This window comes from Lissotriton vulgaris, chromosome 8, assembly GCF_964263255.1.
Source record: "Lissotriton vulgaris chromosome 8, aLisVul1.2, whole genome shotgun sequence".
NCBI classification, from domain to species: Eukaryota; Metazoa; Chordata; class Amphibia; order Caudata; family Salamandridae; genus Lissotriton; species Lissotriton vulgaris.
In genome coordinates, this window is record NC_141696.1 from 561,314,715 (window position 1) to 561,338,829 (window position 24,115).

Below are 24,115 nucleotides of genomic sequence, written 5' to 3' on the forward strand. Positions count from 1 at the left end.
CTGACTGCAGAGCTGTGCTCGGAAGGTTTGGGTGAACAAGTTTCGGCAAAAAGTGTCGACAAACGTTTTTGGTAGATCGCCTTTACCACGCTCGGGCACAGCCCATGTTGCATTTACAAGTACTCAACGTACCACACTTCGCATGGAAGGCACAATCTAACTTGCCAGGATGGTAACCCCTGATAAGTATAAGAGATGGGCTTTCAACCCGCTGGGGTACCCTGGGACTCCAACACGTGAGGTTGGGAGGGGGTTTGAACACATTAAGCTGTCTACACTTGCAAGGACCGGTCATACATTTTAACCTAGAAAGGAGCCACACATCCTTCAGCCTCCCTAGGTCGATAAACATGTGCACCGGTATTAACTTGTTCGGCATAGTACTTAAAAATAAGAACGGGAATTAAACATTTTTTTTAAAGTTATTGGTATTAGACGGGCTTACACTGCCAAAATACAAAAAAAAATGTTAATAAAAAAAAAAAAAAATCGCACAATGCCACGCATACAAGCTAGCCCCAGCTAAGAGGTACGGCTAGGTTTAACGTGTGTACAAAATAAGAAGTGATGGTCTAATCCATCGATCAGTACAAGTCCCTGAAACATAACTATGGTGCCAAAAATATAAGTAAACAATAGCCTATGGATTGGACATTCCAAGTGATACAAAATGGAAGAGTGCTTGCAGTTGCAACACATTTTATTATATTTTCTGGATGCAATACTCTCAAGACATCACGAGAAATATCAAACCACTTCGACCGCCAAATAAAAAAAGACATCTCCGACATTTTATGCTCACAATTGTACATATTTATAGTTAAGAAACATTCTTTTATAAATAGTTGTTTCCTCTGTAGCAAGTTAATACCATAATTTAATTACAAATGGATAAATATGGTAACGGATATTTACAGGAGGAAGGAATGTCCTTACAGGTAAAAGCGCGAACGGCACAACGTTTATATATTTTTCTCCCCACAATTTTTTGTAACAGGAACAAACTGAACTTGCAAAATGCACAAAAAACACCACATGGAAACCCAGCTAAATAGAAAAAAAATACATTCACAGGCGTTTGTAATACAACCGTGGGAGTTGTAATTTGGGGGTAAAGAAAACGTATACTTTGGCACTTCTTTTCCATTCCATACTTGCATGTAGGGTTACATTCAAGTTGCCTTTTGTAAAAAATAAAAAAGGAACACAATATTCAATCACAACATAAGAGGAAACATTGTAATCCTGCTGTCACGGATTACCGCGAATAAATGCGCCCACCACTCTTTTTCAAAGAAATATCCGTAGCTAGGAACCTCTACAACAAACAGTCCAATGAGAAGTGGCTTCCACCGATTAAAAGAGTCCATCTATGTACACAGTTCGCGGTGGGCACGGAAGAAGGGAGAGGGTCGTGTCAGCGTGCCTAGAATCGCTTTATTCCAATTTCCGCTGCTTGGGGGTAAAAGCGTTATTGAGAGGAGCCCCTGGGCCCATGAGTCACCCGATGGTGTCCCGGTGGGCGTCTTCATTAGAAGGGAACGGTCCCAATCCGTGCAGTTCGCCACCCCATGGGCTCGCGGCAGCTGGACAAGGAAGGGGAGAAAGGCTAATCAAGTGGGGGCTAATCAGGGGGCCACCTGCCTGAGTCCTGGACCGGGTTTAGGCGCCCCTCCATTCGCCCTAGACGTACCACTCGTTGAAGTTGGAGGAGAGGCCCCCGTGCCCCGCATTAGCCCCGCTGGCCGCCACGTTGTGCACCGCAGACACGGCGGTGGGGGACAGGGCGTTGGGGTTCTGGGTGTCTGTGCTGGGGGACACCAGGCCCGGGGGTGTGGACGATTCGTAGCCGGAACTGGCGGCCGGCGAGGACTCGGAGCCGCCCGGGGAGGACTCGTGCACCTGGAAGAGAAGAGGCAGGGTGAGGCCAACCACCAACGCACCACATACAGGAAAAGATAACGGCACCAGTCACACTCCCAACGCCAATCAGTTGTCCGAAAAAGATTTAGGTGACAGTAAACCTATTTGCAACGGGCTGTGTCCGCTGCACAGGGACCCAACCCCCTTGTTATACCCTTCTTTGAGTCCCGCCCTCAATCCTAGGAAGACCAACAGCAACCCGGTGGCATATGCTTAAAAGTAATAACGTTTAGTTAATCAACTCTAGCCTTCAATACATGGCACATTCAAATAATCGCTTTAACAAAAAACAAAAAAAACCGCTACCGAACAACAGGAACACAGCGGGGCATTAAAAGATCACCCACATAACCTTTGGTAGACGTGACCGCCAGTAAGCTGTGGCTACAGACTCCTGGCAGTAATACTTTTCGTTACCTGGTAGGCCAGAACTAACAAATTTAGGCCGGACATGGTTATACTGCGTTACCCAATATGTACATTTATCCTCAAAGTTCAAAAGGACTGAGACGATTAAGTTACATGCATACTATTCTTTAGGAAATAATATTTTACACAGTATTTATTGCTACCGGTTGTGGTTTAAACTCACTACTTGCTCAAATATGCAAGAGCCTTAGTGGATACCCCCTCACCCAAACCTCCACAGCCGTCGAGATCCCCTGGTAGGCCTCCTAACCCAAAGTGGTAGCCATGGCGCCCGACCTCCAAGGGAACAGACCCCCGCCCGATTAATATGCCCCTAACAGCTGAGACCTCCCGTGGCTCCCCTACCTCAAACAGGAGCCCTAGTGCCCGACCACACACCCCTCCCAACCCAAGAGTCCCCTTCACATCCAAGGCCTACAGTGTCCTTCCGATGCCATGAGAACTCCCACCCCCTGCCCTCACTGCTCCAGGTAGGGGTCATACCTCCCCTCAAATCCAAGGCCTGCATGCCCATCCCATAACAGCACACCCCACCACCCCAGGAGGGAGTTATACCCCTTTGCCATGCGAGACCCCACTGCCCCAGGCAGGAGTCATACCCCCCTCATCGGCCGCACAGCAGCTCCCCCCAGCAGTCAGAGGCCCGCACCTTCATGTGTTTCCGCAGGGAGCTGGGGTGCGTGTACGACTTGTCGCACATCTTGCACAGGTAGGGCTTGTCCGAGGTGTGCACGTGCATATGCTTCTTGCGGTCGCTGCTGTTGGCGAAGCGTCGGTCGCAGCCCTCGAACTCGCACTGGAAGGGCTTCTCCCCTGAGCAGGACGACAAGAAAAGGAGGGGTGTCAAGGATCCGCAGCAAGATGGCCGAAGCCTTCAAACCGAAACCACACAAGAACACAGCGGGAAAAAAACACACAATTCACAGCAGTTCAGAAACCGAGGCCTGGTCGCACCACAAACTTTTCAGATGTTAAAAGCAGCAGCAGCTGGTCATTAGGAGAGAACGGCGCGGCCGATGAGTCGCTAACTGTTCATGCACAAGTCATTGAAACACTCAAGACCGCTGTTTGGAAATCACCAGCGGCCCATCTCCCGTCCGGGGGGCCCTCTGGAGGAGCGATCGACCCCACCCTGTTTCCCAAAGGGTAATTCAGAGGTGCCATTGCTCAAACATCCGCCCGGTAGGGAGGGAAGCCGCTTAGCATTACGTGCCATTAGCACCCAAATTGTTTTTTAAAGGCAGCTGTTCAAACAGCGAGTCAGACGCGGGATCCCCTGCAAATGCGGCGCTTCATTTTTTTTTAACAGCGTTAAAGGCCTCGGTTGGCCAATACGGACTCGAGAGCCCATGGCATACTAAATATAAAGTTATTTCTTAAAGAAGCGTACTCAGCAATGCAATATATATATATATATATATATATATATATATATATATATATATATATATATATATATACATACAAATTATTTTATTCTTCAGCAACAGGAAGCTATATCACCCACTGTGAGATGTTTTTCAAAGTAAAGGTAGCCGATTGTGCTTTCAAAGAAAAATGCATCAACAACTAGTACCAAGAGCGCGGCGTAAAGTGGAGCAGGGTTTTACCAACAAAAAAATACGTGATCAGCAGACTTTAGGACTGTGCGCAAGACAAAAAAAAGCCAGTTTCTAACTATAAATCAGTAAAGCAAAATAAAGCAATACGCTGAAGATTGTATTTATACTGAAATTTAAGCAGCGGTGAAAAAGGCATCCTTTCTCCAGATCAGTTTCCCCCTTACCACACGAATATCATAGTTTCCCCCTTACCACACGAATATCATAAACACGTAAATCTTAAAACCATTTTTTTGTTTTAAAACGAGCCAGTCGTCGGTATGCGACAACACTCATGAAAAGGTGAAAAATAAAGCAGACTGCCTAATTGCTACTATAACACATCCTATGCCAAGATGACCTTCTGTAAGATAAACACGCGGATGGCTCGTTTTCAAAAAGGCATGGTTTCACATTAAACTGAAGGGCAGAAAACACAAAACACTTACATTGTAGACCAAAAACAAACAGGTTAAAACTGCGAGTCCCTGCTGCATGGACTATATTTAAACTCAAGTAAACTGATCAAAGAATACATTTTTTAAAAAATTACAGGCAACAGTAAAGGGAGGCATTGGTATACCTGTGTGCGTCCTCTTGTGGATCTTGAGGTTCTCGGAGCGGGCGAAGACCTTGCCACAGCCGGGGAAGGGGCAGGGGAAGGGCTTCTCGCCCGTGTGCACCCGGATGTGGTTGACCAGCTTGTACTTGGCCTTGAAGGGCTTGCCCTCCCGCGGGCACTCCTCCCAGAAGCAGACGTGGTTGCTCTGCTCGGGGCCCCCCACGTGCTCCACCGAGACGTGGGTCACCAGCTCGTGCATGGTGCTGAAAGTCTTGTTGCAGCTCTTCTTGGCGCTGGCCAGCTGCTCGGGGTCCACCCACTTGCAGATGAGCTCCTGCTTGATGCACTGCTGCCGCATGTAGCGGAAAAAGGCGCCCGGGTGGTGGTGATGGTGGTGCGCGGCCATGTTCATGCCCATGTTCATGGGTCCGTACTGGTTGTGCAGCTGGTAGGGATCTCCGCGGGGGCTGGCCACCTGGCGCGGGTGGTACTGCTCCGCGGAGCGGCCGTACAGGTCCCCGGGGAGCCCCAGGCGGTGGTGCGGGTGGTGGTGCATGGACACCCCCTGCTGCTCGGGGTGGATGGCCGGGAACAGCAGGTGGCCGGGCGCCTCTGCCGAGTGCGGGTGGTGCAGGGCGCTCTGGCCGGCGAAGAGCCCGTGGTGCTGGTGGTGGTGGCCGCCACCGGAACCTGCGCCGGGGGACCCCGTGTCCCCGAAGCCCCGGCTGCGGAAGAGGAAGTCCCGCGTGGAGTTGAAGCTGGAGGCGGAGTAGCCGGCCCCGGCCGGGCCTGGGTATCCGCCGGCCGCGGCCCCCTGCGCGCTGAAGGCCGAGCTCTGGCCCGGGGAGAGGTCGTGGGCGCCACCCCCGCCGCCCGCGTTCAGCTTGAAGGCGCCCATGTGCGCAGAGTCCACGAAGCCGCCCAGGCTCAGCTCCCGCTCCTGCATCTCTGCTGCGGCGGCGGCCGCGGCGGCTGCGGCGTGGTGCCGGGCGAAGGAGCCCACTCCCAGGCCGGGGAACTGCGGCCCGGCGTCCAGCAGCATGACGGCTAGGCGGCGGCGGGAGGCTGCGGTCCCGCGGGCGGACTCGGACTCTAGCAGACCCGCGGCCGGCTCCGCCGCGCGCCCGGGCTCATGCTGAGTGAGCGCTACCTCTGGCGCGGGACTAGGAGGGAGTCCGCAGCGGGGCGTGCGCCGGTCCGGGTAGTCTGCCGGCGCCGCTGCCTCTCTCACCGCGGCGCTGGGATCTGTGTAGGGCAGGAGAGGGGCGTGAAGAAGGTAACGGGGGGAGGCGAGGCGGTCAGAGCTGAAACATACACAATAACAGCCAAACGGGCTGCGGGTCCGAGTGCGCGCGGGCCCCTGCCTCGGACTATTTACTTTCGTTGAGTAGTGGCGGTGCGTGTGCGTCGCTCGCGTGGCCTCTGTCGTTGCTGTCTCCGTCCCCCCCTCGGCTGTTCTGGCTGCCTCCCTCCCTACGCCCCCTTTAACAGCTGCGGCGGACGCTCTCAGAGCGCGCTCCCATTGGTCGGCTCGGTGCCCGTGCGTCCCGGCCGGCCCCTGCGCGAGCCCAGCGCGCCCGGCGTTCTCAGAACTGCGCGCGCAGCCAGCCTTCGCTGTAGAAACACGAGGGGGAGGGGGCAGCGTGCAAAACAGCAGAGCCCTCGCATCTTTTAGGAAGGGTGGGCTGGGAAAGTGTATTTGCGTAAATAAATGCACCCTGTGAAATAAATGATAAATAAATAACAAGCAATAATTTAGACATGCATAAAGGGGGATAGAATTGGATGTTATTTTTTTGCTTTTTTTTAATTTAATGGCGCAATAATATTTTTACCCCCCTGTCACCGTGAGGGTACGGGTCAGGGTTTTGCAACCCTGAGAGCAGGTTGTTCAAATCACACGCCTGGGAGGGTTCGTCGGAGGAGGTCTGCTCCTATTTTTATTGACGTGCTTTCGACAAACGAGTTCTTTTTTTTCTCTCGAACATGGCCCACAAGGTTGAAACTGTAGTACAACAACAAAATAACGCCCATAATTTGTAAAAGTTCACTAGCCCTTGGAATGCTTTTGAAAGGTCAATAAAATACATATTTTCAGCAACTAAAGCAGTGGATTTGAAAGTGAAAGGAGGCAAGCGGGCTGTGTTGTGGCGAACAAATCGAAGAATAAAATTAACAAATTCCGTTGAGGAAAGCGGGTTTAAGAAGGCAATTATTTCCGGAAGGATCAAGGCAAAATTGTTGGAAATAGGGACGCTACTTCACGATAATGATGTTCTCTGACGTCTTCTGAACCGAGCTTTCCAATATGCAATTAACATTTGAAACTCAATATTTTATCGGAGACAACAAATAAAACAAAATAGGGAACCACTCTTCCTGCTATTAATATTTAATTCCACACTGAAATAAACTGTTTCCCGTTTTAGATTACGCCAAACTTGACACAAATGTATGGACATTTACAGCTTGCACTTGACAGTTTGCCAAAGTGTGATTGAAACAAGCTGCAGCTATTTAAATGGCTGTAATTTGATATACCAGCGTTCTCCATGTAGGAAGATATAACCACGCGCTGAGACTACCACGCACAATCACTGCTCGCTTCAGTGAAACTACAAAAAGATATATTCCAAACAGGACCCCCGGCGCTCTCTACATAGTTCCAATTTCCATGCATGCTTTACCTGGGAATGGTATGCGTGGCTTATTGCACACCTCAACACACACACAGCTCAACGCACACGTACATACGGTCCACCAGTGCGCCATTATAATTAACACAATGATCCTGCATGCATATAATATGTATATTAAAAAGTGTACACACAGTAGAACACACCAATACAGTGTCTTCATACGTATACTGCACCCAACACACGGTGTCAGGTGTGCATATTTCAATATGATGCTAAGTAGGTATATATAAATATACATATATATATATGTGTTTGTGTGTGATGTATGTATATATATGTGTGTGTGTGTGTGTGTGTGAGAGGGATGTATATATATGTGTGTGTAATATATATGTGTGTGACATATATATATTATATATATATGTACACACATACGCAGAAACGCACACACACCCTGTTGTCTTGACCATGACATCATACACCATCATACACTAACGCACACTTTCACACAATCATGGTCAGTGTGTTAAGTGTGGTGTTAAAATTCATCAATGCAGGTACAATCTTGAGTTCCAATGCGCAGGCGTTCACCCGACACTTCCGAGGAAAGCTAGAGAAGTGCCAGCCAGCGCCTCCTCGCCTGAAGGCCGCTCCTCGGCGCTTGCAGGGCTGCAGAGACGGCCCTCCCTCCCGCCTCCCTTTTCTTCTGCTCCGGTTCCCACAGGCCCTCGGTGCAGCCCCGGCTGGCAGGTTGCAGTGGGGGCCGAGGGAAGCCTTTCATGGACCCGGGACCCCGCCGGCTGGGATTCTGAGACTTTCTTCCGGGGCCCGTCCCTGCTCTCTCTGCAGGGAGCGGGGGAGCCGAGCCAAGTTCAAAGTCACGTCTGCCGGCCCCTCGGAAGGGGCTCCGCCGCGGCCTCAGTCCTGCCGCCTAGCAGAGGGAAGAAAGGAACCGCGGAGGCTTTTCAGAGGCACTGCCAGGAATGCAGAGCTCGGCTCATTCCTGGGAGCGAAGAAAGGGTCGTGGCGAGCCCCGGCGGGTCAGCCTAGCGCCCAGGTGCCGCGCTCTTCACGGCTTCCAGGCGCACGGGCCGCAGGACGCGCAGCAACCTCACCGGGCGACTCGGGCATCTTTCTGAACATTCCAGCCGGCAGAATGCAACCCGCACAAAGTCCGTGGACCTACCCCTTCTGGCGCACCTATACAGTGCGTACTGCCTCGTTTCATTATTTTTAATTTCAGGAAGCACGGTATGTACCCTTAGTTCGAAGGTCCAAACACTAGGTGCATGGCAGCCAGGGTTAGACGTGTGCTGTCATGGTCAAGACGACTATATATATATATATATATATATACACTGTACGGCCATTAGCACACAAAGTTCGTGGACTGTTATGACGTCTTGACTGACTGTTCACTTTGACGCCAGAATTTGAGGGAGTAGCACAGAAAGCAAAGTCAAGATCTGTGCCCATATGCAAAACTGTGTTGTGCACTTGAAGTGTGAGTGAGTCCACGTGGATGTGTAAATCTATCTACCTCGCAATAGACATTATATTTATGTGGCTGTAGATCTCGATGTGTGTGTATATATAATTGTTACTCTGTCCCACCATATTAATTGTAATGTGTTCATGTGACTAATTGTTGGCAAAGGGCACTGTAATATTTGCCTGCTAATGTTTTTCACTTTTTTCTGTACTTCCTGCTTTTATGACTATATTAGCCGAAATAAAGTTAATACTACTATATATATATATATATATATATATATATATATATATATATATAGTCATTTAGTTCAAGCTTCCTCTGTCTAGATATATAGACACAGATGGGTGTATATATGTGTGTGTATACACATATATGTGTGTGATTATATATATATATACACTCATGTGTCTATATATACATACATATATGTGTGAATATATATATGTGTGTGTGTGTGTATATATATATATATATGTGTGTGTATACGCACACACACATATATAAACGCATCTGTGTCTATATATATATATATATACACAGATATATATGTGTATATATATGTGTGTGTGTATATATATATATATATATATATATATATATATATATATATATATATATATATATACACACACACACATATATACACTCCACACACATATATGTTTGGGGAGGGTTCCTGCACCTCGCGCGATCTCTTAAAAGCACCCGGCTCTCCCTACCTTGTTCTGCAAAAAGAACCGCCGCGCTTCGGAGCCTGAGTCTGTGGGTCAATGCGAGGGTGTCTCGTCTTTGCCAACTCCTGACTCACAGGCGCTCATAAATCCGCCTGGGCCGTCAGCGGGGTGTTGGGTTGCAGGCCACCTTTGATTCCAGCGGCCGTGGCCACTCCTAGGCCCCCGACCTCTGACCCGTGGAAGACCACAGGAGTCGGGCCGTGTAAAGCATATCTGGGCACAGGGGTTCTTTGTGCGAGCTTTACGCACGTGCAACGCGGCGCGCTCACCAGCATCGCGGCCACGGGTGGAACATTTTATTGACGTCTGCCTTGCTTCAGTGACCAGATGGCCACTAGTGTTTTAAACCCGCAAGGTTTGTTGTAACCACCACAGCTGTGTGTGTATGACGCACACTGCACTTGGACGCGTGCCCGCCTGTTCTTTATTTCCTGTTTAAAAGTGCACCTATATGTTTAAACAAATACACGGCTTTCACATGCGCTATGGTAATCGAACATTTCCTGCAGCAGTGAAGTCTTAATCTGGTGTGACTTAAATTGTCTGCACACTTGAGAATATAAGGACACATGCACACTTACAAATGTATTTGTTCTGATAGTCAGCCATTAACATGTGTTTTTTCCACTTTGTGTGTGTTTTTGCCTAATTCACTAATAACATCTGATCCGCCTACTTTAACATGGGACATATTTCGATAGGGTTGCGTAATGCCGTTTCTGCTGTCAGTCACAAATTGAACTGCCATATGTTAACCATATTGCTTTTATAAGTAAAGCCATCAATGTGTCATCATTTGATTTATTGCAACCGCTCCTTTCAGATCCCGGTACTGAAAAGGAGAGCTGCGCCCAGGGGACCGCATCACAAAAGAGAGACACTAAAAACACACACATCAGAGTTTGTGTGAGCCAATATAGAAAGATTGAGCAGTCAGACAACCAGCGTGTGATAACAAATATTTGCCCATCGCTGTTCTTCGGTTATAAAGTCACTTTCAGGCATGCACGTGTCTATGTGTGTAGTGATAGCGGGGGCAGAGGTGGGTCTGTTCGTGAGGGGTTTGCAGGTAAGAAGCCCAACTGATTGTTGTCTATTTAAATAAATAAAAAAAGATACAAAAATTGCATTTTTCTTTCGAGGGGCTACCTTTTTAATGGGCACAAAGTTGTGGAAATATATGTATTGTTTGCCCAAGTTACCTTGGAGAACACACGGTTTAAGGTGTGGATGAAAGAGAGAAAGAGTGTGTGTGTCTGTGCATGTTTGTTCATCAGTAGCGTAATAGCATTTTTGTTTCAAATATTTGCTACCGCTGTGGATGTAATTTTGCTTCAAATAACAAGACTCCCATGGACCGAAACCATTTTATCAACCTCAGAAAGATGAAAGGTTGATTCAGTCGTGTACTCTACCCTTACTAGTAGGCATACAACAAATGCCATTGAATTGTGCTTTCATTAGTTCACCCGTATTTCCGTCCATGGATAGACCTTACCTGTCATTGGTAGTTGGGCGTCGAATATTCATTCCATAATTTTGTTATCCTTGTTTTAAGTACAGGCATTCGTAGTATAAACAAAATTTAATGTTGCCTATTCACAATTGGTAGGCATTTCTTAACAAGCAATAAACTGCAAAAAAAAAAAACAGAAAAGAAAAAGTCTGTTATGGCCATCTGGCGCTTGGAACCGCCCTCTCATGGTGTTTCAATGATTTGTCATTTTTAATTCAGAAAAGTTTCCTTTTTTAAACTGGCGAGTACTGTTTGGAGAAATGTCCACAACCGAATTAAACAAAACAAAATAAAAAACACTGGACTTAAATGAAACTACATGCATCTGGTCAAATTGAATTTACACAGGGCCTTGGCTTCAGCTCAGCAGGTGCCAGTAACACCGACGCTGCCCAACAGTAATTCCAAAACAACAACACCCACCTATGTAACCGGACAGGTCTGTCTGCAATGAAACTCGGCCCTTTATTCTCATTGCACGTCACATCCAGACATTCAAGACCCAGGATAAGAGTGACCTCCATCGCCTAAAAAAACAATAAACCAACATAAACAAGTAATTAGCCAACACCCTGTTGTTGTTTGATTTGATGTTTTTTTCCATTTCCCTCGAAATGTCTGGTTATCAACTTGCCAATCAAATGCAGTGTGTATTCAGTTCTGCACATTACTTTTAAAAACATCTCGGCTTGAGTAGAGATGGGGTTTAAGGGGGGGGGGGGGTGTACACATGCATCAATTTACATTAATAAAACAGGTAATATGGACTAGGTGAATTACTGTCCGCGGCAAAACCATTTCTGTTCAACGACTTAGTACACATAACCCGGCCTGGCACGTGGACACAAAATGGCGGATGGGCATCAGTGTGGCAATTTAGCACATTTAGGAGCGGCCAAGCAGGAACCGACGTCTTGTAACCTCCATGTGGTCACCGTGTGTGACTACATAGGGTTCTTCAGCCTGGTGTGAAACCATGCATTATATGCATACTTGTGCCAATAATGTGTTTGAATTGTATTGATTTGCAATTATATTTATATAACGCCTCCTACTCCTGGCGAGTTTGAAAGGTTATCATAGACACAATTAAATGTGACCATTTTGCATTCGAAATAAACAAAGTAGGGCGTATTGGGTGAAAGGTAGGTGCATGTTGAAAGGCAGGTACAATTTTAGCAATAATTGTCTATTTCGCTGGATACACTGGCTTTTGTCGAAACGCGTTGAAGAAAACCGTCAATTTGCTATATCAATCTGTATAACATGATATATATATACCATACAGCTTTGATCTTATGGACAGAGATATCTGTTTTTTAAGAAATATCAAGAACTATTTTAATCATTTTTTACCGAACTTATTAAATTTACTATTTTTGTAATTTAAAGTGTTTATTTGTATTTCTTGTTTTGCTTACACTGCCTATTGCTACATATTGCCTGGGCTAGATACTTGTCATAAATTGTTTTACCCTGACCCAGGAGTTTGATCTATTATCAGGGAGTCCTTGTTAACTTACACATTTACACTGGGCCTGGACCACATTCACATTCCACTGAATTAAACTTATAAAGCATTTTTCAAGCAAACATAATACATTGATGTGGGCACTCGTATATGTTTAATCACTTTTTTTTGTTAAAAGTACGTGTACTGGCCTTCTATTATTACCACCGATAATTGTAACTCGGAGAAGAGATGTTTTAGTGTCGATGTCGACAAAAAACGCGCAGTACTTCCGAAGAACGCACTTTCATCTAATATGCAATGAACGCTATCTTCAAAATATTCCAGGTTAGGTACCACGCACATACTTTACCTGAGTGGAACTTTCAGACCAGTAGGGTATATCTCAATATTTAGTGTTTCGTTTGACGGTTTTAATTGGATAATATACTGTCGAATGCACCTCCGATTTTCGTCAAAATCGAGTCGATAAAAGCACATGGCGCTAAATTTTCGATTTTCCCTCTGTGCACAAGGAGTAGCATTTTAAACGGGTGCAGCTGTAGGCTACACTTTCCACGTCAAATTGTGCCTTTTTCCCTTGTGCTAATAAAGTATTGTTACTTAAACGATAAAACAAAAACAAATGTACGTTACAGGTCACAATTTAGTGCATGCCTTTTCATTTTACAGGTGTTGAAAGGGCAAACACGAAACAACAAAACATATACTGTATAAGTCATCGGATTTCGGTGCATATTTTGCAGTTCATTTGTAGTTTATTGGGCGCAACATAATGTTTTCGAACATGTTCCACCAATTCCGTATTATTGATTCTAACGACAAACCACTACTTTGCAGGAACGAATTAGAAAAAAAGTCGCTTTTTAATAGCCAACTGTAACTATGCAATGCGAATATTAATTGTTAAAGTGTCGCCACAGCCCGGTCATTACTTAAGGTAATAAATACTAATATCTCACACTTTGCAATGCCGAATGAAACATGCCCACCTAAACAATTAACTGGATTTTTTCCCTACTCCTTCTTAAGTGGGCTCAATAAAAAGCCGCTAATTCCGATTAGCTGTTTCTGTGGGACGGATCGAGAACAAAGAACACATGCACACAAAAGGAAAGACAGAACACATTGAATATAGAATGCGTTCAAGATAAGCACCTCGTTTGCATTCTTGTTCGCGAAAACAAATTACACAAGCATTTGTTCTCAGTTCAGCCATTTAAAAAAAAGTTGTACACTAGCCTTTTCGAATCATCTCCGAATTGTCCACATATGGCTGTGTGCAAGTGACAGCTGAGATCAGCACACACCATTGGTTTGTCGTTTCATTGACGGTGCGTCTGTAAGTAACCAATTACTTCGTTTTATTCGATTCAAAAGTACGCAGTCCTGGGAAATGTAGCCAATATTTGTAAGAAGCGTGCCAATTAAAACGGGACACTAAATAAAAGGCCAACTTATGCCAAGGAGAGTCGAGTTATGTTTCATCCCTGTAACTTTATGTACAACACCATCTCTGTTTATAGTTTTTTTGTCCTAAAATATCTGCAGGATAGACGTCTCAATTTCTACCTTTACAGCAGTACCTTTTTAAACTTTCATTGATCGATATGTGAGCATCAAACTCACTCATTGTTTACGCACGAAGAGTGTGTGCATTACACCACAGGTGGCATTTTTTATTACCGAACGAAAGCTGTTTTTTCCCATGCCTCCTACACCTTTTATTTATTTAAGCCAGATATCCATTACGAAATGAAATACGTGACAGTATTACATACATTTCAAAGCAGTTCACACTTATCAGAATTTGCAGATTAGAAGAAAAATACACTTTGAAAAAATATATATACCTCAAACATTTTAGAAGTTGAGGACTGTTCACAAAACAGAGTACATAATGCGTGTCCGCGAGTGGTTTTCAGCCGAAAAAATGTAATGGTAAAGTGTTATAAGCATTCTATTTTTGCCAAATGAGTACTTTTCAATGTTTCTAAGGGAGTTTTGGCTGGCTTGAAGTGTTTAGGGGAGGCTTTTGGATATCGTGAGAATCACTGCTAGAAACTACTGGTGGAAGTCGAAAGATTCTCCTCTGATGTACAATACAGCCACAGATTGAAAACCACATAGGGTGTCGCTCTTTTTTCCCACCAGACATTTAAAAAGGTGTTAATATAAAACTCCTGCTTGCCCAGAGTGCCGGCTTCCTGCGGTCCGAGCTGTGATAGGTGGACTCCCCCCCCCCCCCCCCCCCCCCCCCCGAGCCCCGCCCCTGCGCCGGGAAAGTTGTGAGAGGAAAAAAACTTTTGCCAAGGCGGAAGCGGTGGAAGCGGCAGCTCAAGGGACCGGACCACGCCCCGCCCCCTGCCATGCCACCCGCTCCTTGACACCCAGCCAATCATCGCGCCTCTCGACCCTGCCAGTCAATGCCTCACCGGCCAATCCCCGACGGGCGCCCCGTGGTCGGAGTTCGCGCCCCCGCCGCGCGCTGCTCTCAGCCAATAGCAGGCTCGGGGGGAGCGGGGCCGCAGGCAGGGGGTTCTCTGGAGTTGGAGCCCAGACAAAAGAAGTTCCGGAGAGGGCTTCATCCGAGCGAACGGCCGGACGGGGCGACACTGACACGGGCGGCCGGCCCACATGGGCCCATGGAGCCCCCTCTGAGCCGCAGGCACCCCGCCTTCAGATTGGCCGACCTGGCGGCCGCCCAGCAGCAGCAGCACCCGGCGCTGGCCGGGTACCCGGGGCACCCGCATTACCGGCCCTCGGAGGCGGCTCCGGGGGAGCACTTCGCGGCCGAGCACATGGCGCTGAAGCTCAGTCCCTCCCAGGCGCAGCAGCTCCCGGAGGCGGCGGCCGCCTTCGCCTACCCGGGCGGCCGCGAGTTCCTGCTCCGCCGGGAGCTGGCGGCCGCCATGCAGGGGGCGCTGGGGGAGCCGCCACCGGGGGGCGCCTCGCCGCCCCGCCTGCAGCACCACGGCATGTTCATCTCGGCCGCCGGCACCTACGGGCTGCCCGAGGGCGGCCTCTTCCCCGGGGAGCTCTACGGCGCCCCTCGCGGGGACCCCTACGGCCTGCACGGCTACGGCGCCCTGGGCCTGGCCGGGCACCCCGGGGCCGCGGCGGCCGCTGCCTTCCTGCGCTACATGCGGCAGCCCGTCAAGCAGGAGCTGGTGTGCAAGTGGATCGAGCCGGAGCCGCGGCCGCCGGTGCCCGGGCCGCCCCCGTGCGGGAAGACGTTCAGCAGCATGCACGAGCTGGTGGGCCACGTCTCTGCCGAGCACGTGGGGGGCCCCGAGCAGAGCAGCCACGTCTGCTTCTGGGAGGAGTGCCCGCGGGAGGGCAAGCCCTTCAAGGCCAAGTACAAGCTCATCAACCACATTCGGGTGCACACGGGCGAGAAGCCCTTCCCCTGCCCCTTCCCCGGCTGTGGCAAGGTCTTCGCCCGCTCCGAGAACCTCAAGATCCACAAGAGGACGCACACAGGTGGGTTTCTGCTTCCTCATTCCCTATGATGTGTTTACTGACGTAAGTGTCTGACTCGTATTATTTCCCGAAAATGCTTTAAGTTTGTGAAACTAGTGCCTAGAGACGTCAGTTGTGAAGTGCTATGTAAATGTTGGACCTACTTCTGTCCTGTCTTCTAGGGCTGGTGTTTGACTTGTTTTCTTTCTCTTGTGTGCCGTGTGTTTTTGGGATGTCTAGCGACTAGAGACAACGTATGTAGTGCTACTTAAACGTTACTTTAACTTTGTGCACGGTGCATGCAGGTGGGTTATGGCTACAGTTCCACGTGACTTTGTAGCAACGAGGAAACGGAAAAAGTTCACCAGAGGGACATATAACAGACCCAAGGGTCGCCATCCCTTGCAACACAGAGTAGGAGAAAAGGTAGTGCTTTCTTGAGTACCACATCAAAGCTCCTTTGCGTTGAGGCAAGCTTATAGGTGACGATGTGCGACGTCGGAGCAGTGTTTCATTAAGAACCTGTCAGCCCCTAGAGAAACTTGAACTCTCTACACTGAACCGAGGCTCTGGTGTGAGAAGACGCTTTTTGTAAATAGCCTTTTTAAAAAAAATTTTTTTAAAAAAATGAATCCCCGAGACAGTGGTAAAGACCTACCGGCTCACGCCGCCACAAATCACACATGTAAACAAACACCACCCCCTGAGAGCTCGCCGGTTACTACAGCCCACGTGGTGGCTGAAAGACGAGCTCTACGCTTGAGAAGCATGTGTATGTATGAGGACGGACGGACCCCATACAACCTGCTTATTGGTGTTTTTGAAATACACATGAATTGGTTACAAGAGTAGAATTGTGTAGGTTTTATCAAATACATCTCACCATGCAGGTGTAGGTGGGTTTTAGGCTAAATTCTATTTATTGATTCCCTATATGTTTACTGTATTGATTTTTTTTTAAAATCATGTAATGTGGCTATACGTGTGTGTGTATGTATGTATATATATATATATATATATATATATATATATATATATATATATATATATATATATATATAATGCACATCCTTTTTTTAATTAGTCTGACTTCTCTAGTCATCTGTAATAAGGGAATGACTTAGCTGCTGAGTTGTGACCTACGAATGTCAGGAGCCAATGTGGTTACAGAGCATCATTACAATTGCAGTTTAGAAAACGACAACTGTCTCTACATTCTTCCAATCTATTTTTATACATTGATCTGTGTTCAGCAAAGAGGATTTTTTTGGGCACCATATATGCCATTACAGAAAAGATAAACTCTTATCTATGCAATCTGAAACATCACGAAACATCACTTTTTCAAACACCTATATTAAACCGATTCTAATGTATTTTTGCAACAAATCGCGACCTGGATTATTTTTTTATTGTTTCACGGATTAGAGTTACATTTATGTCTGTAACTGTACGAACAATTCCATTTGAAATTGCAAGACACCGAGGATGCAAGAGGTTTGTTTATGAGAAGTGAGGTGCGATGTGTATCAGGGGTAAGACACCCAATGCCTTATGTTGAAAGGATAATATCACAAGTGATCTCAAGTTCTATGGCCAACCTCTTTACTCTGTATGGCCATGGTGATTTTCAATGTGCTTATAATGTACATCAGTGGATTTTTTTTCTCTCTCTCAATATATATTCTCCAAAAAGTTGAAGATTGATAGAAAACCTGGCTTTGCTTTTTCTAACTCCAGTGCAGATGCTCATAACCTTTGGCACAGTGCTTACATTTTAAACTTATGGTTGCCAAATACGTGTTTATATATTAAGGTGCCTTCATTCATCGGATTTTGACAGCGTCAACATTCGTGTGCATGTTCACTGCTGGATGTAGCCGAGCCTGTAAAAATATTAAAGTACACACACCCGTTGCAGTTGAAGAGTGTGCTTTGTGTTTATGAAGGTGCACCGAGCGTTCCTGAAATGCGCATGTTGTAGGGTGAATTGATTTGTGAGGGAGCTCGGCCCGTTGCTCCCTGTTGTGCCGCGAGCAGGGTGAGAGCTCGGTGCACAGCTCCAGACAGTGCCCATGGGAGAGGTAAACAGTCCACGCACAGCGGCGGCCATTTCCTGCACTGGATGGCGCAAACACTCCCCAGCCCCCATCTCCGGGCGCAGGTGACGCATCCTTAGGACTTCATCCGATTAGTTCGCCCGTCTTTCCTGGGAGGGTGGAGAGGCTACGGTGTGAGGTAACAAGGGCTGTGCAGATACAGATGCTCTGCTCACGGGAAGGCTTCACATTGTATTTTGTAAAGCTTAGTACGCAGTTACGTTTTAGTGTATGATTCTTTAATGTTTATGATCTTAGTTTCACTTATGAGGTAAGCGCTCCGAAGCTTCCGGTGGCGCTGTACTGATCTGTATTTTGTCTGCATGTGTAAGACTGGCTTGACCTAGTGACCGCGGGGCAGGTCAGTTACTTGCAGCTTTCACTCTTGGCGATAAGAGTCTTGCCGGGGGGGGGGGGGGGGGGGGGTTCGATAGTACTGTTTGCGAAAACGCTTCAGGGTGCGTTTTCAAGTTCTTGGGAGCAGCTCAAAGAAGCATAAAAGTGCTCCGGACTTCACCATGCGTTCTTTATCTGCGCTGAATCAACATGCCCTTTTTACACTCTAGTGCAGTCTCGGTCATTGTCAAGTGACACTTGGGGCAGGTGTGTCTGCGCTTTGTTGAAAGGATACCGGGCCCTCGTTCATTCATGCCTACAGTCCGATTTACTTACAGATGTTTCGTTCTGAATGTGAGTTTTCACTTACTGGCTCTTTGCGCCCTCGGAGGGTATCAAAAACGCATTCGGTTGCACAGAACGTCTTTAGTGCAGAGGGAAACCACTCTCCCCACCAGAGCTCGTATCTTACAAACGTCGTACTAAACACGAGGCGCGTGCACGGCCACGTCACCCCCTGGCGTGTTCATTGTGAATTAACGTGTACTGTACGCACAACACGTGACACCAGAGGGACTTCCGTAGCAAGACTGGGATGACTCACGCGGAATACTTATTTGTGCAGCAAAAAAAAAACTCATTGTGGAGGGGGCAAAGGAGATTTGCTGTTTAAATGTAATGGTATTGCGGAGTTCGTAAGTAAGCGAAAACGAAGCGATGGATGACAGGATGCGCCCAGGGCGTTATGTAAATTGTCGGATCTCGTGACGAATACACAGGGGTTACAGGATATTATGGTGTTTAACGTGTGCCCGAGGGGTCCTTCCTCAGCCACGCTCACCTGTGAGTAACACACGGGCTGCGCCCGGTCCGTCTAGCGCCGGGATGCCAGGGTGGCGCGAGGGCCTTTCCTCAGCGCCTAGTGCGTGTCAGGATCCTGGCATGGCTGAGGGCCTGAAGTCTATCACCGATCGTGTTTGTAAACAAACCAAGTGAACACTGACGTTTAATGACCCTGGGGAAATCACTCTCGCAAGCCATGTTTGTGTGGGGGTTCGTGTGATCTGCATGCGGTTTGTCGGCCGCCACTGCCGCAGGCACTGCGCGGTGCGCGCATTACCCTTTATTTTAATGCTTAAGACGTGCCTGTCCACAGCACATTTGTAAATCTGCACGTTATTGTAATGCGCGTCGTTTTGCGTGTTTTACATGTAAATGGAGAAACACGTGTTTTTGAATTTAACTCTTGCAAGGCCATTTATGAAATTAAAGTAGGTCCCACCTTCAAGCCCTCATGGCACGTTTTAGTGAGTCCGGTCATGTGAGTGCGTGGAGAAAGGAGGGTGTGTAAATATGTTTTTTTGTTTCTTTTAGGGGCCGGTTCACTATTAAAAACTACAGTTCACCGGGTGCAAATGTCCCTACTGAATGACCCCAATGGTGAATTTTTTTGGGGGGCATTAGACAATGAGATGTGTAAGTTGTGTGCGGTGGAAACACCACAAATATGCATTTTAAGTTTAAAGCAATGAGTCCTCTTTCCCCCGGTTGAACCACTAGATGGATTTAGGATCCAATGGTAGTTACAAAATGTTTTCTCCTTATTAATTTCTGGAATTTCCAAAACTCATATGCATCCATTTAGTCAATTTTTAACTCGGCCTTTGAAATATGTCCACAATCGGAACCTAATTATTAGTTAAATATTTGTTAGAGGGTATCTTGATGTTTGCGCACTCGCTGGACTTTCAGACTACTTAATAACCCCTATTAATTCGTTTTTGTGTGTTTATTCTAGGCGAGAAGCCGTTCCAGTGCGAATTCGACGGCTGCGACCGGAAGTTTGCCAACAGCAGCGACAGGAAAAAACATTCTCACGTCCACACCAGTGACAAGCCTTACTACTGCAAAGTCAGGGGCTGTGACAAGTCCTACACGCACCCCAGCTCACTGCGGAAGCACATGAAAGTACACTGCAAGTCCCCGCCCCTTTCCCCCACTTCCGGGTACCAGTGTGCGGGCCCTCCTCTCTCCCCCGACCAGGACTCCGCCAGGGGGCGCTCTGCCAACATGTCACCCCCGGTGGCAAACCTCAACGAGTGGTACGTGTGCCAGGCGGGCGGGGCACCCAACCACCTGCACTCCCCCTCCAGCAACGCGGAGACGACAGACTCCGAGGAGGAAGACCTGTACATGAACTCTGACCCCAGGACTATGCGCTAGGAGACTGGCTCGTGAAACTCTTTCACCTGTCCTTGGACGGGGATAACCTCGAGGGGGGAGGGGGGCAGGGCCGGCCCAGCAATATTTATTCTGCCCAACGACACTTGTTACCCTGGGCTACATTTGGGAACACCAGAATGACCCCCTGAACTTTTCTGTTTACACTGTTTCATATTTGGTGTTCAGGGAGGTAAACGCACAAAGTTCGCACCTGGGCCTTGTTGCAGCCAACTGATCTGGAAGAGGGGTGCTGGAGGGGAGAGAGGCGCATAAAATGTTCTCCGGTGACCTCTTAACCCCAGCTTGATGCTTTTGCATTTTGATCCTGAACTTTCGAATGACAGGACATTAACACCCCCCACAGGATAGATCATGCATCGAGAGACTGCAAACTTGTGGCTACATTCTAGACGAAGAGTTGTCCTTTTTGTATGATCTTGATCTGAATCGGGTGTAGCATTTGCAATCGTTTCCCATTTTTATTCTAAGTAAAATTGTTTAAAAAAGATGCAGTACTTGAGTGGAGCACATTTTTATATTGTTATCGAAATAAAACTACAGCCAGAATCTTAATGTTCACGGAGGCTGTCCGCAGCAGGTGTGGCCTTTATGTTAAAAAAATACTTTTTATTTCAAACACCTGTTTGTTGTGTGATAAGAATACTGTGTTTATCCAGGTGTGGCACCCTAGTGACCTTAAACGAAAGGAGTCCCAGGCGGCCAGGCTGGCTCATCCAGTCCCAAAAACATATTGAGAGGGTTGATTCACTGTTCACCCTCGGGTCTGGGAGGGGCTTTGATTTCCATCAAGGCTTTGTAAGGATCATCACATGGGGGAGGGGGCGCATGTCAAGGGCTCTACACATTATGATGGTTCATCTTTAGTGGGAAACATTGATGGGGACCTGACCTCTGGCCTGGCTGTTAGCGCTTTGAAAGGAAAGGGGGCACCCAGAAAGGGTGGTGGGTGGGAGATAACTCTCAGTCAATTTATTTGTGGTTTGGGAAGCACATCTCGTATGCATGCTGCTTGTTCAGCAGACACATCCTGCACTCATGCTAAGGACTCCTAATGCACCCCCAGGGATACCCAGGCCTCAACAGAAAGAGACCCTCCCCCGAGATTTGTAGAAATGTGTGTGCAAGTGACTGCTGTAGTCCTGTCATTGTTAATGTCTTGCATATGAATTTTATTTTGTACAATAGAATTAATTTATTTCTTTTTTAAAAAAACACACAAAACTGCTGCAGGCACACCAAAGAATTGTAGCAATTCATTTTGGTGACATTTTACTGTTTGCTGTTTACAGAAAAAAAGCCTCCCCAATACACATCATTTTTCCTGAATGGACAGCATCGGATGAAAGGGAAATATACCTTAGTGTTTGAATGCTGCATTTTTTTTATCTAAAAATCGATATATTTTGTAAATATTCATATTTAAAGGGTTTGGGGTCCGTATGAACTGTATGTAACGCTTGTAGCAGGCAGTGCTCAAGGCGGTGCACAGCTTGACCTGAGCAGAGAGATGAATGTCAACTTGCAGTGTCTACTAAAATATACATCGTTTGTTTTACTTGATCCAAAACATCTGAATAAAAAAAGACTCCTGTAAATTACTTACGTTTCTGGCAATAATTAATGCAGCGGGTAACGTTTTCTTACCAGTAAGGCATGGACATCGTTCAACATTTTATTATCTCTGCCTTGTCGTATATTTTACTTCCTGCCTGTTTTATCTCTAGTAACAATAAGGTTTGAATGTTTTACAAGCCAGAATTAGGCCATACGGGTTTACACGTAACGAAGGTTTAAAACATTTTTTTTAAAATAAAAGGATTAATACCAATAAGTCAGGCCGGTGACTCGAGTTTCAGGACGCATGTTGTTTTTATAGCCACTGGTGCAGGCATTGTTTCTGGCCTGGTCCCTACACTGCACCGATGTTAGACGACAGTTCACGTGTGTTATAAGAATATTTCATTTGTTGTACGATTAAACAAAAACGTATTCGCCATAAGCCCAAAAAAGGTTGATTGTATTGGAAAATCGTTAAAATAAAAACGATGTAATTGTAAAATAAGGCACCGCCTTTTAGGAGACTCGTGATATTGACAGTTTTGTGCAATTAGACTATTCTGTTTCTTTTTTTTTATAGACATCCTCGTTACGCATTATAACCCCCCGCCCTCCACGTAAATGCTTATGGACAATATTCTCGAAATACGTACCAAGTGCTCTCGTCTTTTTAATGTTAGTCATGTTCTTGTGCTTAATGTAATGGATACCAACGCGCATCACTAACAGGCAGTGAGGTGAGATTATAAACTGTGACATCGTTCCCTTATAATGACGTACTTCCCTTCACGCAGTCCCCTCGTCGCACTTGGTATTCTGAGGACTGAACTGTAAAGAGGCCTGTACGTACGCGTGAGGGTCCCTGAAGGTTCCCCCCCACACACAGAATCGGGTGGGGGGCTTTATTTGAACGTTGTTGTTATGGAGCTCTATTCGGTCCCAACAATCAAACCCCTTTCTTGTGCAAGGCTCTCAACAAGAAAGGAAATATATGTATCAGCTGGGTACACCGACTGAAGTCTAACTTCCTAAAGTGGCATCGATAAAATAAATAAAAGAGCAACCTCTGGTTGACCGGTCACGTGCGAGTGCCAGACTGGACCCTTCCCAAGCCGATCAGAGATGGGTAATAACAAAAGCTTATTATTCAAGCGCCTAAAAGTGATTCCTTGTGCGCGGGGGGGGGAGGGGTGGTATGTTTATGCTCCTTTACAAATAGGGGGACGCTAAAACACGAGAACACTTAACTTAAGATATAACAAGCCCTCTAAAGGGGAGCTGTTTGTAAAGTGCCGGCGCCCGCATACGCACTCGAGACAGCAGGGCAGTCCGGGCTGTGCATTGTCAATGCTTGGAGCTGGAGGCGAGGGTCCGAGGCGCAGTGCCTGCCACAACTATGGACGCTGCGCAGGGGTGGGTCGGCTCCCACAGGTCATCAGCCGCCAGCGCCGAGTTGTCTTCTGTGTTCAGTGGTCAGATCACCAGCAGCCGAAGCTGGGATGTGTAAAGGTCTGCGGCTAACGTAAAACAGGTGGCCAAGAGCTGCGTCGCGCAGAGACAGCAACCAGCAGCGAGGAACTGGAGGATAAAACAAAAAAAAGAAAAAAACACACACTTCTCCGCGAGGGCTGCGATGAATGGGAAAACTTGGAGCTCCCTAATGAAGTTTCCTGTGAAAGGGAGGGCAGCGCGGAGGCAGCCAGGCATGAATCATGCCTGGGAAATATAAAAGATAAAAGCTGCTCCACAATGAGCCGGGCCGTGTATTGAGTGTATAAAACAAGCCCCCCCCCCTAAGTTTCTGTTCTGAGCCTGACGCGCCACCACCCTTCCTCTGTCAACCCCCCCTTCCTATAGAGGTAAAATTGACCGGTGCGCGCCCTACACCACTTCAAAGTAATTTGGCCCAGAACGGAAGGCCTGGCGCTCGGACGGCCTTCATGGCGCGTTAGGATTTCTTTGGCAATCCTGAATGCGGCTCAAAGAAAGCCACTTATTGACACTGGGCTGGCCCTCTTCAAAGAGGCGCTGTACGGCCGCCATCTTC

At 47.3% G+C, this 24,115-nt stretch overlaps 2 protein-coding genes across 2 annotated transcripts; one reads left to right on the plus strand and one right to left on the minus strand.

Moving 5' to 3' along the window:
- Positions 1-682: 682 nt before the first annotated feature.
- ZIC2 (Zic family zinc finger 2) lies at positions 683-5,688 on the minus strand. The gene is made up of 3 exons (XM_086934375.1): positions 4,537-5,688; positions 3,002-3,165; positions 683-1,902 (listed from the first exon to the last, which is right to left on the minus strand). The coding sequence occupies exons 1-3, from the start codon at positions 5,555-5,557 to the stop codon at positions 1,684-1,686; spliced, it is 1,404 nt and encodes a 467-aa protein (XP_086790501.1). The 5' UTR covers positions 5,558-5,688; the 3' UTR covers positions 683-1,683.
- A 9,120-nt stretch (positions 5,689-14,808) lies between these two features.
- Positions 14,809-22,089, plus strand: ZIC5 (Zic family zinc finger 5). The gene is made up of 2 exons (XM_086933332.1): positions 14,809-15,853; positions 20,066-22,089. The coding sequence occupies exons 1-2, from the start codon at positions 15,016-15,018 to the stop codon at positions 20,488-20,490; spliced, it is 1,263 nt and encodes a 420-aa protein (XP_086789458.1). The 5' UTR covers positions 14,809-15,015; the 3' UTR covers positions 20,491-22,089.
- Positions 22,090-24,115: the final 2,026 nt, after the last annotated feature.

Excerpts from the sequence above, each read along its gene's own strand:
- ZIC2 (XM_086934375.1), bottom strand. The coding sequence starts at position 5,557 with ATGCTGCTGGACGCCGGGCCGCAGTTCCCCGGCCTGGGAGTGGGCTCC. Across the intron at positions 3,166-4,536 it reads CCACAAGAGGACGCACACAG|GGGAGAAGCCCTTCCAGTGC; the intron begins GTATACCAATGC and ends CGTCCTGCTCAG. Across the intron at positions 1,903-3,001 it reads CCCTGCGGAAACACATGAAG|GTGCACGAGTCCTCCCCGGG; the intron begins GTGCGGGCCTCT and ends CTTCTCTTCCAG.
- ZIC5 (XM_086933332.1), top strand. The coding sequence starts at position 15,016 with ATGGAGCCCCCTCTGAGCCGCAGGCACCCCGCCTTCAGATTGGCCGAC. Across the intron at positions 15,854-20,065 it reads CCACAAGAGGACGCACACAG|GCGAGAAGCCGTTCCAGTGC; the intron begins GTGGGTTTCTGC and ends TGTTTATTCTAG.